The sequence below is a fragment of the Quercus suber genome, unplaced genomic scaffold (genome assembly GCF_002906115.3).
Source record: "Quercus suber isolate HL8 unplaced genomic scaffold, Cork oak 2.0 scaffold_434, whole genome shotgun sequence".
NCBI classification, from domain to species: Eukaryota; Viridiplantae; Streptophyta; class Magnoliopsida; order Fagales; family Fagaceae; genus Quercus; species Quercus suber.
The window spans coordinates 400,077-412,197 of NW_027069885.1; the positions used below are offsets into that span (position 1 = coordinate 400,077).

The window sequence follows — 12,121 nt, forward strand, 5'->3', positions numbered from 1 at the left end:
GGGTTTCCAAGCCCATGACAGTTCCATACTAAGCAACTCATTGTGTTTGGTGGGGCTGACAATTAGCCTCCACCATTGAAAAAAGTTTGTTATTCTCATCTTCTGAAACCCGTCTATGTTTGCTTGGTAACTCTGGATGAGCATCCCCACTCCTCTTCCTACAAAGTGTCCTCCCCTCTTCTGTATTGCCCTTTGACTTTGATTAATCTCGGCCATAAGGTATTCTTTTGTTTCTTGGTTTCTTGCTGGGTGCTGGTTCGGACTTGGAGGAAGGAATTTTTTTTCATGTCGCCCTAGTTCTAGCAAGCCGTGCTCCTTGATTCTCAGCTGACGTGGCATGCTGATTACAGTAAGGAAAATCCCCCTTATTTGCTACCTCATTAATCTGCCTTGACTCAATTAAGGTGTCATAAACAATTCCCGTTACCTCCTCATTAATCCCTTTAATTGGGATTTCAAATAGCTCTGCCGTTGGAATCTGATTTGGAATGGATTTCTTTGCACCATTAATTTCCTCCATTAATCTAGGCTCATTAATAGGAGTTTTAATAGGATCAGATATTATTGGGATTGAGTGCATTTCTGTCTGTACCTCTATTTCAACCCCGTGTAACGCTTCTTCCACATTAAATTCCTCACGCTGCATGCAATCAATGCTCTCATCATTGCTTGTACCCGTTGTCATGGATGAGTGGGGTGCTTCCACTGGACCTCCATTCCCTGCCTTCCCCTCCGCTGCACCTGGTTGTGGATTGTTGACCTGAACCGAGGCATGCACTCTAGGTTTCTGCCTCTCATAATACCCAAGAACGTAAATAACATCCTTGCCTGATGATGTATACGGTGCTTCCTTTAAAGTTGAGACAAATTGTTGTTGCTCCGGTGTAAGTGTACCCTTACTATCAATCCAGAGTTTACAATTCTTGTCACTGTGATTTAGACGTCCACACCAAAAACAAATGTTAGGCAGTCGCTCATACTTGAATTTCACCCAAACTTTTTCTCCATTCTCCATTGTAATCAACCTTCCTCGACAGAGAGGGAGAGAAATATCTATAAGGACTCGAACTTGTATAAAAAGTCCCCCATCATCATCAACTGCCCCAGTTGATTTTTGCACCTCACCGACTACGTCACAGATTTCTTCAGCCACTCGCCTATTCATATAGTGAACTGGAACATCATGACATTGAACCCAGAATAGAGTAGTTTTGAAGATCAGTTCACACACTGGTACATCGGAATTGTATCTCTGCAGTATGACTAAATGCTTGTCAAAACTCCACGGTTGGTGTTGCAAGATCCTATCCACATCGCCAAGATTGTCAAATACAAATAAAACTCGCCGATTCTTGTGATTACGGATTTTAAATCCATTAGTGGATCTCCATAGCTGCTTGAAAGTCCTCGCCATTGCTTCCATATTCAAAAATCGGGGAGTTAAAAATTGTGCTGCTAGCAGAAATTCCCCTGATCGTTGGTCTCGTTGAAGAACAAGACCTGTGGTCTCTCTCTCTGACAGAGAAAAATTTCTCCATCTGGCTGCTAGATCCTCCATGATACAATTTGGAGAAGAAGACAACCTAACTTGTGTTTCCCTTAACCCCACAGAAATACCCAACTAGCTCTAATTACAAACTTGTTGCCTTAGAGGACAAAACTCTCCTTCTTAGGAAGGGACAAAACACTACTACTACCGTAGGAAAAGAGAGAGAGAGAGCTCACCTAGCAACAGAGAGACTAATGCTCTATAAGTCTACCAATGTACTATCATGAGTTATGACTTAACTGAAAAAATAGAATAAATCCACGTTTTTTTTTTTCTTTATGCTATGCTTAAGTAATTAAGGCAAGATAGCTTGTTTTCTATTCTACACTTTGCTTTTGATTTAAGACGGAGAAAGATGCAATATTTTTCTTAGTATTAGAACATTTATGTTAAGTTTGGTTGACTCTTTCTTTATACATTTATTAGTTTTAAAAATACTTCATTTACATGTTGAAAATGTCTGTAATTTTTTTACATTGTTATTATTATTTTCTTTTATATCATGTGTCCAAAACTAATTGAGAGTGCCTGATGACTATTCCTCCAAGCATGTGTAAAATTCTCTCATCTCACATACATCATATAATTATTACAAGAAATTACCTTTATTCCCAAGATACTGGTTAGGAATTTTGGAACTAAGTCCACTAGTCGACCAGTGTTGGTGACATAGCCCACAATCGTTTTCATCATTCTGATTGTTGTTTTCACTTTCGTCCTGCCACTCATGATACCTTCATCTACTGATTATTATTCGAGTCACCAGTACAACCATAACATCTAGCCATAGAAACCATCGTCTATCCACTGCCCGTTGCCATATATATATATGGTGTCAATTTGTCTAAATTGACAAATTGAGAGATGTTAGAGATTTTAGTTTGAGGGAGATGTTAGAGATATCAGTCTAAATTCAATGTTATTTGTACAACTTGTTCTACTACATTACTTGTTCAGAACGTCATAACTTATACAACAATTAATTATGGTTAATTAGTTTAGAACTAGTCTCTCTCTATATACTCTTAGTAGTTTTTTGTTGTAACCCAATAATTTCATATACTAACAAGACTTTGTGTGTGTTGGCATAAACAGTCAACTGAACCAAAATAATAATCTTTCACTTCGGGTCTTAATTTATCCTTTCTCTCTCACAATGTTCTCTATTCCATAAACAATTCTAATATAAATGAATAGAAAGTCGAGTCCCCCTTTTTCTGTCGTGGTCTGCGAGCAAGTGAGCAACTATGCTATCCCTCACCATTAAAACAACAAGTGGTTGGTCCTTCTCAAAAAAAAAAAAAAAAATGAAAACAACAAATGGTTGGTGGCATCTAATCTAACGTAAATACTATATTCCAGATTATTAATCAAAAAGAGTGCCGCTGAATGGGGACCATTATTAACATATTAGAGTTTTCTTGAGGTACAGTTTATTATGATAATTAAACATTTCTCTTTCTTTTTGGTGAGCTTTAAAACATCTATATCTTATTAGAAATGATGAAGATCAGTAATGTCTGAAAGTTAAAACACAGGTAAAATCGCTTATAGATTCAGAATCTAATCCTTAATTGTTATAAAAAGTTCATTGGCTCACAACACAAAGTCCTCACATACACGTACTTGTGCACGTTTAATCTTATTTCCTTAATAAGTTTCATTATCATTGACAAATCCAAATCATTTACTAATTCATTTTTTTGCTCTATAGTTGTGGATTAAAACCAAGTAAACCCTGTTCAAGTTTCACCTCAATGTATCTTTCAGCACGTAATTAATTATTATACACCACAAAATGCGGTACCTCTCTTTCTCTCTTCATTGGCCTAATAAAAAATTAAAACCCAAAAAACATTTTTTATGTTTTTGGGGCCAAGCACGACGCATCCTTGGACATAGACATATACATCAAACAATTCACCCCATGTTTTACTTTACTTTTTAAAAAGCTCATTAGAAAATAAATTAAACTAAACCACCAATCAAGAACATAATCTATAAGATAATATTTTTATTATTTTTTTAATACAAGTTTACTTTTTTGGTTGAGAACAAATGGGAATGGCTACTTCTGCTACACAGTTTTATCTCTTTCCCTCTTCCCTTCCCTATTTCCCTTCTCACCTCTCTGCACCTCTCCGATTCCCCTTTTTCTTTTCTTTTACTCAAGGGTTTTCAATCATCATGATCTCTCATTTTCTTTAAAAACAACCTTAAAAAATATTAAACCCCACTAATTATTATTAATATTCTTAATTTCACTTTACATTTTTTACTATAATTTTTTTTTCTTTCTCTTTTGGTTTTTTCTGTTCTCTCTCTCTCTCTTTCTATAGAGCTTTAGCTCGATCTGTGTATGGCTGGCTTAGACTTGGGCTCAGCATCTTCTCGCTTTGTTCAACACCTTAACCTCCAAAGACAACACAACAACGACGCTGACCATGAAGAAAACGACCACAACAACAACAATATTCCACAAGAGCTCGAGCTGGTCAACCCTAACCCCACTGGTTCAGGCGATATTGGGGGTCGCAGACCAAGAGGTCGACCCCCAGGTTCCAAAAACAAGCCAAAACCTCCTGTGATAATCACCAGAGAAAGCGCAAACACTCTCCGAGCTCATATCCTGGAAGTCACAACCGGCTGCGACGTGTTTGACTCCATCGCCACCTATGCTCGCAAGCGTCAACGTGGGATCTGTGTTCTAAGTGGGACGGGCACCGTCACAAACGTGAGTCTCCGGCAACCCTCAGCTTCTGGCGCCGTTGTCACGCTACCAGGCCGTTTCGAGATACTGTCACTGTCAGGTTCTTTCCTTCCACCTCCTGCTCCGCCTGGCGCCACTAGTTTGACCATATATTTGGCCGGAGGACAAGGGCAAGTCGTCGGAGGCAACGTCGCCGGAGCTTTGATCGCCTCGGGACCCGTCATCATCATTGCTTCGTCGTTCACTAATGTGGCCTATGAGAGGTTGCCGTTAGATGAGCAAGAAGAATCATCGCTACAGCAAGATCAGCAGCAGCAGCAGCAAGTCTCACAATCTTATGGTGGTGGTGGTGGTGGAATTAATAATCCATTTCCGGACCCGTCTACGGGGCTGCCGTTCTTTAATCTGCCGCTAAACATGCCGAATGGTGGTCAGTTGTCGGGCGACGGTTGGGCCGGGAACTCGGGTGGACGGCAGCCTTATTAATTGACCTAACTTTTGGTCAGGAGAATTAAGGTTAGGGCATCCCTTTTAGACCTCAGAATCTTTGTACAATTACTAATCATCTACTGTGTACTTGCTTGTTTAATTTGTTGTGTTTGTTAATGGTTGTGAACTTTGGTTTCTGACTTTCTGAGATGGATTTTGAAGTGGATGTTGATCTTTTATGGATGGAACTTTTNAATGGGTGAATCAATAATGCATAATATATAATATTATCTTGATACATAAGAACCATCATTGTATAATACCCTTTTCACTTCACGTACTATGAATTTTTTTTTTTTGATTTTTTTTTTTTCAAATAATGTGCACCATGGAGATTTGAAGAGTAACGGATGCATCAAACTTATTTTCACATGTGCACCCTCTAATACTTTTTTTCTCTTGTTGCACTTTCTCCTTTTCAAGTTGTGACTCTTTGTTTCTCAAAAAAAATAAATAAATAAATAAAAGAAAAATAAAAAAATAAAATAAAAAAAAATAAAAATAAACAGAAGAAGAAGAAGAAGAAGAAGAAGTTTGGACTCTTTAATAGGCAATATTAGGTCTACATATGGTTGACTCTTGGCCTAGGGCTATTATAAAATGGCCCCCTTATTGCAATTATTATTTTCCTGTAAAACGATACTTAAAATAAAATTTGATAAAAAACTAAAGATAAATTATATCACAAGATCTTCTTTATCAAAAAAGAGATGAGAGCAAGCTTACTAGATGCAAAAACTTAAGTAGTAATTGTGTATCTTAAAAGGCAAGAATAGTGGTTTTTAAATTTAGAACAATTATAATATAGAAAGTTAAATAAAGGTTATTTACATAATATTAAATATTAAAATTTTCACTTAAATTTATCATCTTAGGTCTTGAGTCGGTCTTGGGTTTACTACACATTGTTTAAGTTGTATTAATTCTACATATGTCGGTACTTGTGTTTCATTTTTAGAATTAGGCTTTGATGGTACTTTATTTTCCTCATCACCAAGATCTTGTTACTATTGTCACTTGTGTAGGAGTCTGTAATTTTATTGTCATCCTTAGAACTAGAAGCTATGTGAACACCTTGATATTTAATTATTTATTGGGGTAAATATCTCTTGATGGGGTTGGCGTATATATTTTTCTCTAAGTTCTTCTTTCATTTCTTTTCAATCAGTTGTCACAAACTGGTGCCTTCCAAGTAGATTATTACCATACCAAAAATCCTTAGCTACTTATGAGTTTCAATTTTCTATGAGTAGAATGTGTGTTATATCAAGACTCTCAAGCATATTTTTTTTTTTTTAGAATCAACCTCTAAGCAAATAAATGTCACAAAAAGAATAACAAGTTTTTAGGAGTATAATTAAAAATTATAGTTGCTCATACATTCACCACAATTAGCTCTCTGCCCTTTTAGTTCAATTAACAGATTCCTTATGCTGATGTTGCTTAATATGGATTTAGGGTTGCGCATTTTCAGCAAGATATACTTCTCAAAACATAGATAGTAAGCCGTAATTTAATGAGTGAGCAAGGTATGGCTGCTTTATGTTATCCGGGTGTCATCACTAACTTGCATTTTGTAATTCCCAGAACGCTGAAGTATGGATTATAATGGATTAGTAAGCAATATATAAACCATAAATGCAAACTAGCATTGTAAATAAATAAACAAAGTTACAATGAAAAACGTAATATGGAAAAGATGTTCAGTTTGATCTCCAACAAATAAATCTTGGAATATAACAAAAAGTTTCTTGCTTATATAAAGTTCTTTTGCACATTTTGGTAATTCCATTTACATTTCAATTGTAGGATTAAATTAGGGAATTAAGAATCCCAAATAAAGTCAGAACACTCTTTCTACATTACAGAACAAGCATTTGGATTTTCATCACTAAACATTTGGGGAGCATAGACATAATGAATAAAGTATGGTGCATTGCCCTCTTTAGTTTTAGCCTCCACAACCTTTATCTCTTCCTTCAATTCTACAATCTTGGTTGTTTCAGTGGTTTTCCCTTCACCTTTCCCAGTAGGTTTGCCTTCTCCTTTCTCGCTGGGTTTACTTTCACCTTTCTCGGCTGGTTTACCTTTTTCTTTCTCTTGCTCTTTCTCTTTCTCTTTTTCTTTTTTCTCAGCCTTTTTCTCTGACTTTATAATCTCTGCATGTTTGTGCACCTTGTTTTTCAAGTACGATAGTAATTTTTCAGGTTCAATGGTTCCTTCAACCGTTAGATTTTGTGCTTTCATGTCAGTTTTAACGTTGTGAATACCTGCGTATATATGTTGTTGACAGACTAATTATGAACCCAACATCAACCTGGAACAGAGTTTAATTGTATTAACACTCTTTTGGTTGTTACCTTTGTGCCTTAGTAGCCTTTTCCTCAGGTCTTGCTCACATTTTTCGCAGTGCATGTGAACTTTCACTGATGTTGTACGCGAAATCAACTTGTGAACAAATAAACAAGACCAGTTTTTACATTTCCGTCAGTATATAGTAATTGAAGAAATGTGTGTTTAGCAGTTGCTTTTTTTACCTATGGATGAGTATAATTTTTGACAAACTCAAGATAGAGAGCACTTATAAATGAAAATTGTGAACAACATATTGCAAAGAAACTATAACAATTGGAAATGCAATGAGTTCAGCTAATAATAAGATTTACTATGGTCCTCCAATGCCAATGGACGCAAGATATTATGCTATGTGTTACATATTGCATTCTTCAAGTTGTTTGAAATAATTCTATTTTTTTGGGTGAGAAGTATCATCCATAATATGCTTGAATGACAATGTTTTTCAGTGATAAAAAGCGAAGTCCACCTCATTGGAAACCATGTATGTTGGTTTCTAAAATGAAAATGGGAGGGTTTTCTGTGGTGCATGTGATGCTAGCTGTAATGGCTCAGTTCTGGGGGACAGACTTTTGTGTGGAAATGTTATGAAGTACAAAATTGTTTAGCTGAGTACTCCATGTGAAAGTGCATGCATCCAGATCATAAGTACACACACATGCAATTGCTTTTTGTGATTTCCATTATTAATAAGATGCAGGTTCTGCTATTAAACTTTATAGTTAGAATATACTCACTTCTTTAGTTTCTTTGACTTTCTTCTCTATTGTAACACTTTCCTTGGCCTTGATTTTTGGAGATACCAACTCAACCTTTCTCTTACTCACTTTCTCTATTCGTTTCTGAATTTTAACTGGGTCGATCACACCTTTAACCTTCAATTCACTCTTCTCCATGTCAATGTCCACAGTGTGAACCCCTGGTCACAACGACAGTGCCATGACAATTTCGCTTTAGGCTCCATGCATATCAGGTTAACAAGTGAATAATGAAGGAAATAAAATAGAAAACTTGAAACCATATATGAGAAATCTTCAAACCCGGAGAAAATTAAATAGTCCTAATTAAAAAGAACTGCAAATAATTCATTAAGATTTTATTTCCGGAATTCAGTATTATACGAAATGTCATATCATTTAATCGACAAATAGATCGAAAGGAGTATATAAACTAAAAACATGGTTTAGGATTTTATAGCACAGAGATTGAAATCTAGTGAAAGGACTAAGGAAGGAATCCACAAGTACCTTGTGTACGTAAAAGAGGCTTCTTGATATCGTTTGCGCATTGCTGGCAATGGAGATTAACATTGTAAACCGCAGTGATCACCTCAATTTTTTCTTTCTCTTTCTTTTCATCTTCAGCTGCCATCACTCACTATAATGAGAAACAAAAGAACAATTCCAAAAGCAAAATGGCAGAGACTATGAACAATTTAATACCGTCTCAATGTTGCTTTCAAAAAGTTCAAGAAAGAGCTATGAAGCATTGGTGTTTGCTTACTTTTATTAGGCAACATGTTGGGTGGGAATTGATGAGGGTAGATCACCAGCAAATTGAAACTTTAATATATAGTATATGCTGAAAATGCATGGTTTCCCTTTTAGTGAGTGCACGTTAGATGACTAGTATTCACTAATATCTACATGAAACTTGCACGCATAAAATTAAAAAAAAAATAAAATAAGTGGATGATTTCTTCCTAGTGAGGGGCATATTATTAGGTGGTTGTCTTTCTTTAGGCAAAACCTAAGGCAGTCATCGAGTAATTAAGTCCACTAAGATGATAATCATGAGCTATAAAGTCCATTATGACGATTTGATGTTTGAATCTTATCTCTCCCACAAAGAGCTATCACTATAGCAATTTACTGACAAGCAATTTTTAGTGGTATTGGACATTCGGACTATCCATGTTTTTTTTTTTTTTTTTGGGTAAGAGTACTATCCATGTTCGCTTGTCCTTGTTGAAAGGTATGTACTTCTACATTGTCATATATACCCTCTCATGAGTATGTCTCATTGAGAAGGTATTTGATATCAAATGATACTATGTTAGTGGTATCAAAATTCAATAAGTGTGAAACATATTAGTAAAAAAATTAATCAACTAACAAATGATAGACATGTGTTAGTGGGTAGTTATTTTTGTATACATGTCTTTTGTTTATTGGATTTTGATACAGATAATATGATATCATTTGATATAAAATACTTTTTTGTGTCTCCTTAATGATGAATAAATTAAATAAATCGTTTAAACTGTCAAATTTATCTTATTTTTTGTTAACTTTATCTATACTGGTATTTAAGGGGCTTCCCTTGTTTGGACTAGATTTTTTTTTTTTTTTTTTTTTTTGTTTCAAGATATCCTTATACCCCTAGGTTTAAGTAGAGACAAAACTAAAAGATAGTTTGGTAAAAAATGCGTGTCTAATTTGCACTAAAATATTGCTTACAAAATAGGAACACTCTTCAACTAATCCATTTCTTCAAAGTAACTACACGTTTATTGTTTATTTTTTATTTTTTTTTGCCTTAAATAGAAAAATTAGTTAAACACTCCACATTTATCCAAAAACAAATCTAAATATAAAAAAAAAATAGTTATTAAAAAAAAAACTAAACTAAATAGAGATAGAAACTTTTGTTTTTTGATAAGTAGATACGTTTTTAACTCCCACTAAAAAGTTGTCTATAAAACAGGACTACTCTCCTGAAGATTTTCAAATTGCTTTATCCATTTATTAAAAAGATTAAAATTAAAACAAACACACATCTCTTTATAAAAACACATCTGCCATATTGATAAAAAAATAAAAAATAAAAAACATCTACAGTTATTTAAAAAAAAAACTAGTTGTACACCCACATTTTAGTCACACAAACAACTTCAAACTTCTACCCAACAAATTTAAATCTCCCCATTATCATTAAGTACTTACTAGCCTCTGAGCACGTGCTCAAATGCTCTTCTATTTTTTATGTAAAGGTTAATAGTTTAAACCCATTATAATTTGGGATTATTACATTTTTCAATCACAAAAATATATAAGGGTGTAATGAAAAAATTATTTCACCCACAAAAGCAAAAGTCATAACACTTATAACACACCTAGGTATTTTTGAGAGATTGAAACTCTTACCCATACTATCTCTCCTTTCTCTCTCTTCTTTTGTATCATCTCTTTTCTTCACTACAATTCAGAAACACTTTTTAATTGTTGATATATGTATATATGTGAAAGGAAATTATTGTATTGAATTCTCTTTTCCTATTTTTCTTTTTTAAATGTTCCCGCTATTTGGAGCCGCATTGCAGGACGAAAAAAACTTTTAGTCACAGTGTTGAGGGCTCTCATAAAATGGGTGGGACCCACATGTGAGCCCCACCACCTTTGTGAGAGTTCAGAACACTATTTCGGGACTATTAAGAACTCGTTTGGTAAGAAATTTTTAGTAATATTGTTTAAGTGTTGTAGAAATATGTGTATATTAAAAAGTGTTGTGAAAATATATGTTGTGATGTTTAAACACTAAAACTATTGTTTAAACAACAGTATCAAACAAACCCTAAGTATTGCTCATCACAAGACAGCAAGAATCTCAAATTTCCCAAATTTTCTTCTTCTTCATCACAAGACAGCAAGAATCTCAAATTTCCCAAATTCTCTTCTTCTTCTTCTTCTTCTCTCTCTCTCTCTCTCTCTCTCTCTCTCTCTCTCTCTCTCATGCAGCATTTGGATTTGGGTAGTACCCATTTGGGAAGGGTAAGAATATCGATTTGGATCAAAATCTTTAAATTTGAACTAATTTTCATGTGTTAAGAGCCTTAGACCAGCAAGTGTGATAAGTAATATTTGAGTATAATCATCGCATCTTATATTTAGAAAATTGAAATAACAAACTCACAACTTATAGATAGTAGTAAGGTCCAAGTGCCCTTAGGGTATCTACTAATCATCTATTTTAATAAACTTTTTATGGTATGTATGTTGTGACCAAGCCTTGAATCCCATTACATAATTGGATAATTAATTCAACTTAGCTTAAAATTTGATAATTGGCAAACCCGAGTTCTAAATTTATACCTATAGTATTTGTCATGCCAACATATTTTGTTTGTTGGGGATTTCATTAAATCAAGGAGTAATAATAAAAGAACAAAATGAACACATTAAGTAAATAGAAATTAGTAATTGACTTGAAGGCATAATTGAATGTTATCCTTAGAGAATATTTGTCCTTATATGCAAGTTGCTAAAGGACTTCTACAAACTTGTCCCCAGGATACAACCAAGTTATAGGGTTCTATAAATACCAATTTTGGAGAATACCCACAAGATTTCAAGTGAACATAAACCTCCATTTATACCTATATGGAGAGTTACAATCCTCAAAAAATCATTTACAAGATTTAAAACCTTTCCTATCGTTCAGAGCGGTTACCACAAATTTTGCTGAAAATTTTACAAAAACAGTTTTTACAAGGCTCGATCGATAAAGAGGAATCAGGCATTAATTGAAGGCTCTTTTTGATCAATCGAACATGAATCGAGCGTCAATTGAGTCAAGCGGAACCTTCAAATCAATTTTCTTGATCACTTCCATTGATCGAGCAAGATCTTCTACCGATCGAGAAGCCTTTCTCACTACTTCGATCGATCAAGAAGAAGTCTAAACCAATCGAACATCCTGAAGCTTGAATTTTCACAAAGAAAATTTTTTGAAATTTCATTTTATTCATTTTATTAATGAATACTCTCCAAAATTATGCCATTATTATTACAATTTATCCATGTATATATGTAACACTGTTTAGTTCATATCAAGTCTAAACCTTGTGTGCATTAGTACAATGAAGGGCAATGGAGAGAATTGTGTAGCTCCAATTTCATATTCTAGTTTTGATTGGAAAGCTACACTTACAGAAATGTATAATGCATCAAGTGTGATTGATACACATCTAGAGCTAGATCATTTTCCAAATGAGCTTAATCATTCTCAAATTTGTATTT

At 34.5% G+C, this 12,121-nt stretch overlaps 2 protein-coding genes across 2 annotated transcripts; one reads left to right on the plus strand and one right to left on the minus strand.

Annotated features, from left to right (window-relative positions):
* Nucleotides 1-3,583: 3,583 nt before the first annotated feature.
* Nucleotides 3,584-4,931, plus strand: LOC111984260 (AT-hook motif nuclear-localized protein 23). Its single transcript, XM_024015887.2, has one exon. The coding sequence runs from the start codon at nt 3,909-3,911 to the stop codon at nt 4,743-4,745; it is 837 nt and encodes a 278-aa protein (XP_023871655.1). The 5' UTR covers nt 3,584-3,908; the 3' UTR covers nt 4,746-4,931.
* Nucleotides 4,932-6,485: 1,554 nt separating this feature from the next.
* On the minus strand, nt 6,486-8,580 carry LOC111984270 (heavy metal-associated isoprenylated plant protein 4). Its single transcript, XM_024015893.2, has 4 exons — nt 8,351-8,580; nt 7,841-8,022; nt 7,109-7,196; nt 6,486-7,018 (listed from the first exon to the last, which is right to left on the minus strand). The coding sequence occupies exons 1-4, from the start codon at nt 8,472-8,474 to the stop codon at nt 6,606-6,608; spliced, it is 807 nt and encodes a 268-aa protein (XP_023871661.1). The 5' UTR covers nt 8,475-8,580; the 3' UTR covers nt 6,486-6,605.
* Nucleotides 8,581-12,121: the final 3,541 nt, after the last annotated feature.

Bases quoted from the DNA above. Each gene is read 5' to 3' on its own strand.
- LOC111984260 (XM_024015887.2), top strand. From the start codon at position 3,909: ATGGCTGGCTTAGACTTGGGCTCAGCATCTTCTCGCTTTGTTCAACAC.
- LOC111984270 (XM_024015893.2), bottom strand. From the start codon at position 8,474: ATGGCAGCTGAAGATGAAAAGAAAGAGAAAGAAAAAATTGAGGTGATC. The intron at 7,197-7,840 runs GTGAGTATATTC...TTTGTTCACAAG, and splicing joins AAGTCAAAGAAACTAAAGAA to TTGATTTCGCGTACAACATC. The intron at 7,019-7,108 runs GTAACAACCAAA...ATATATACGCAG, and splicing joins AAGGCTACTAAGGCACAAAG to GTATTCACAACGTTAAAACT.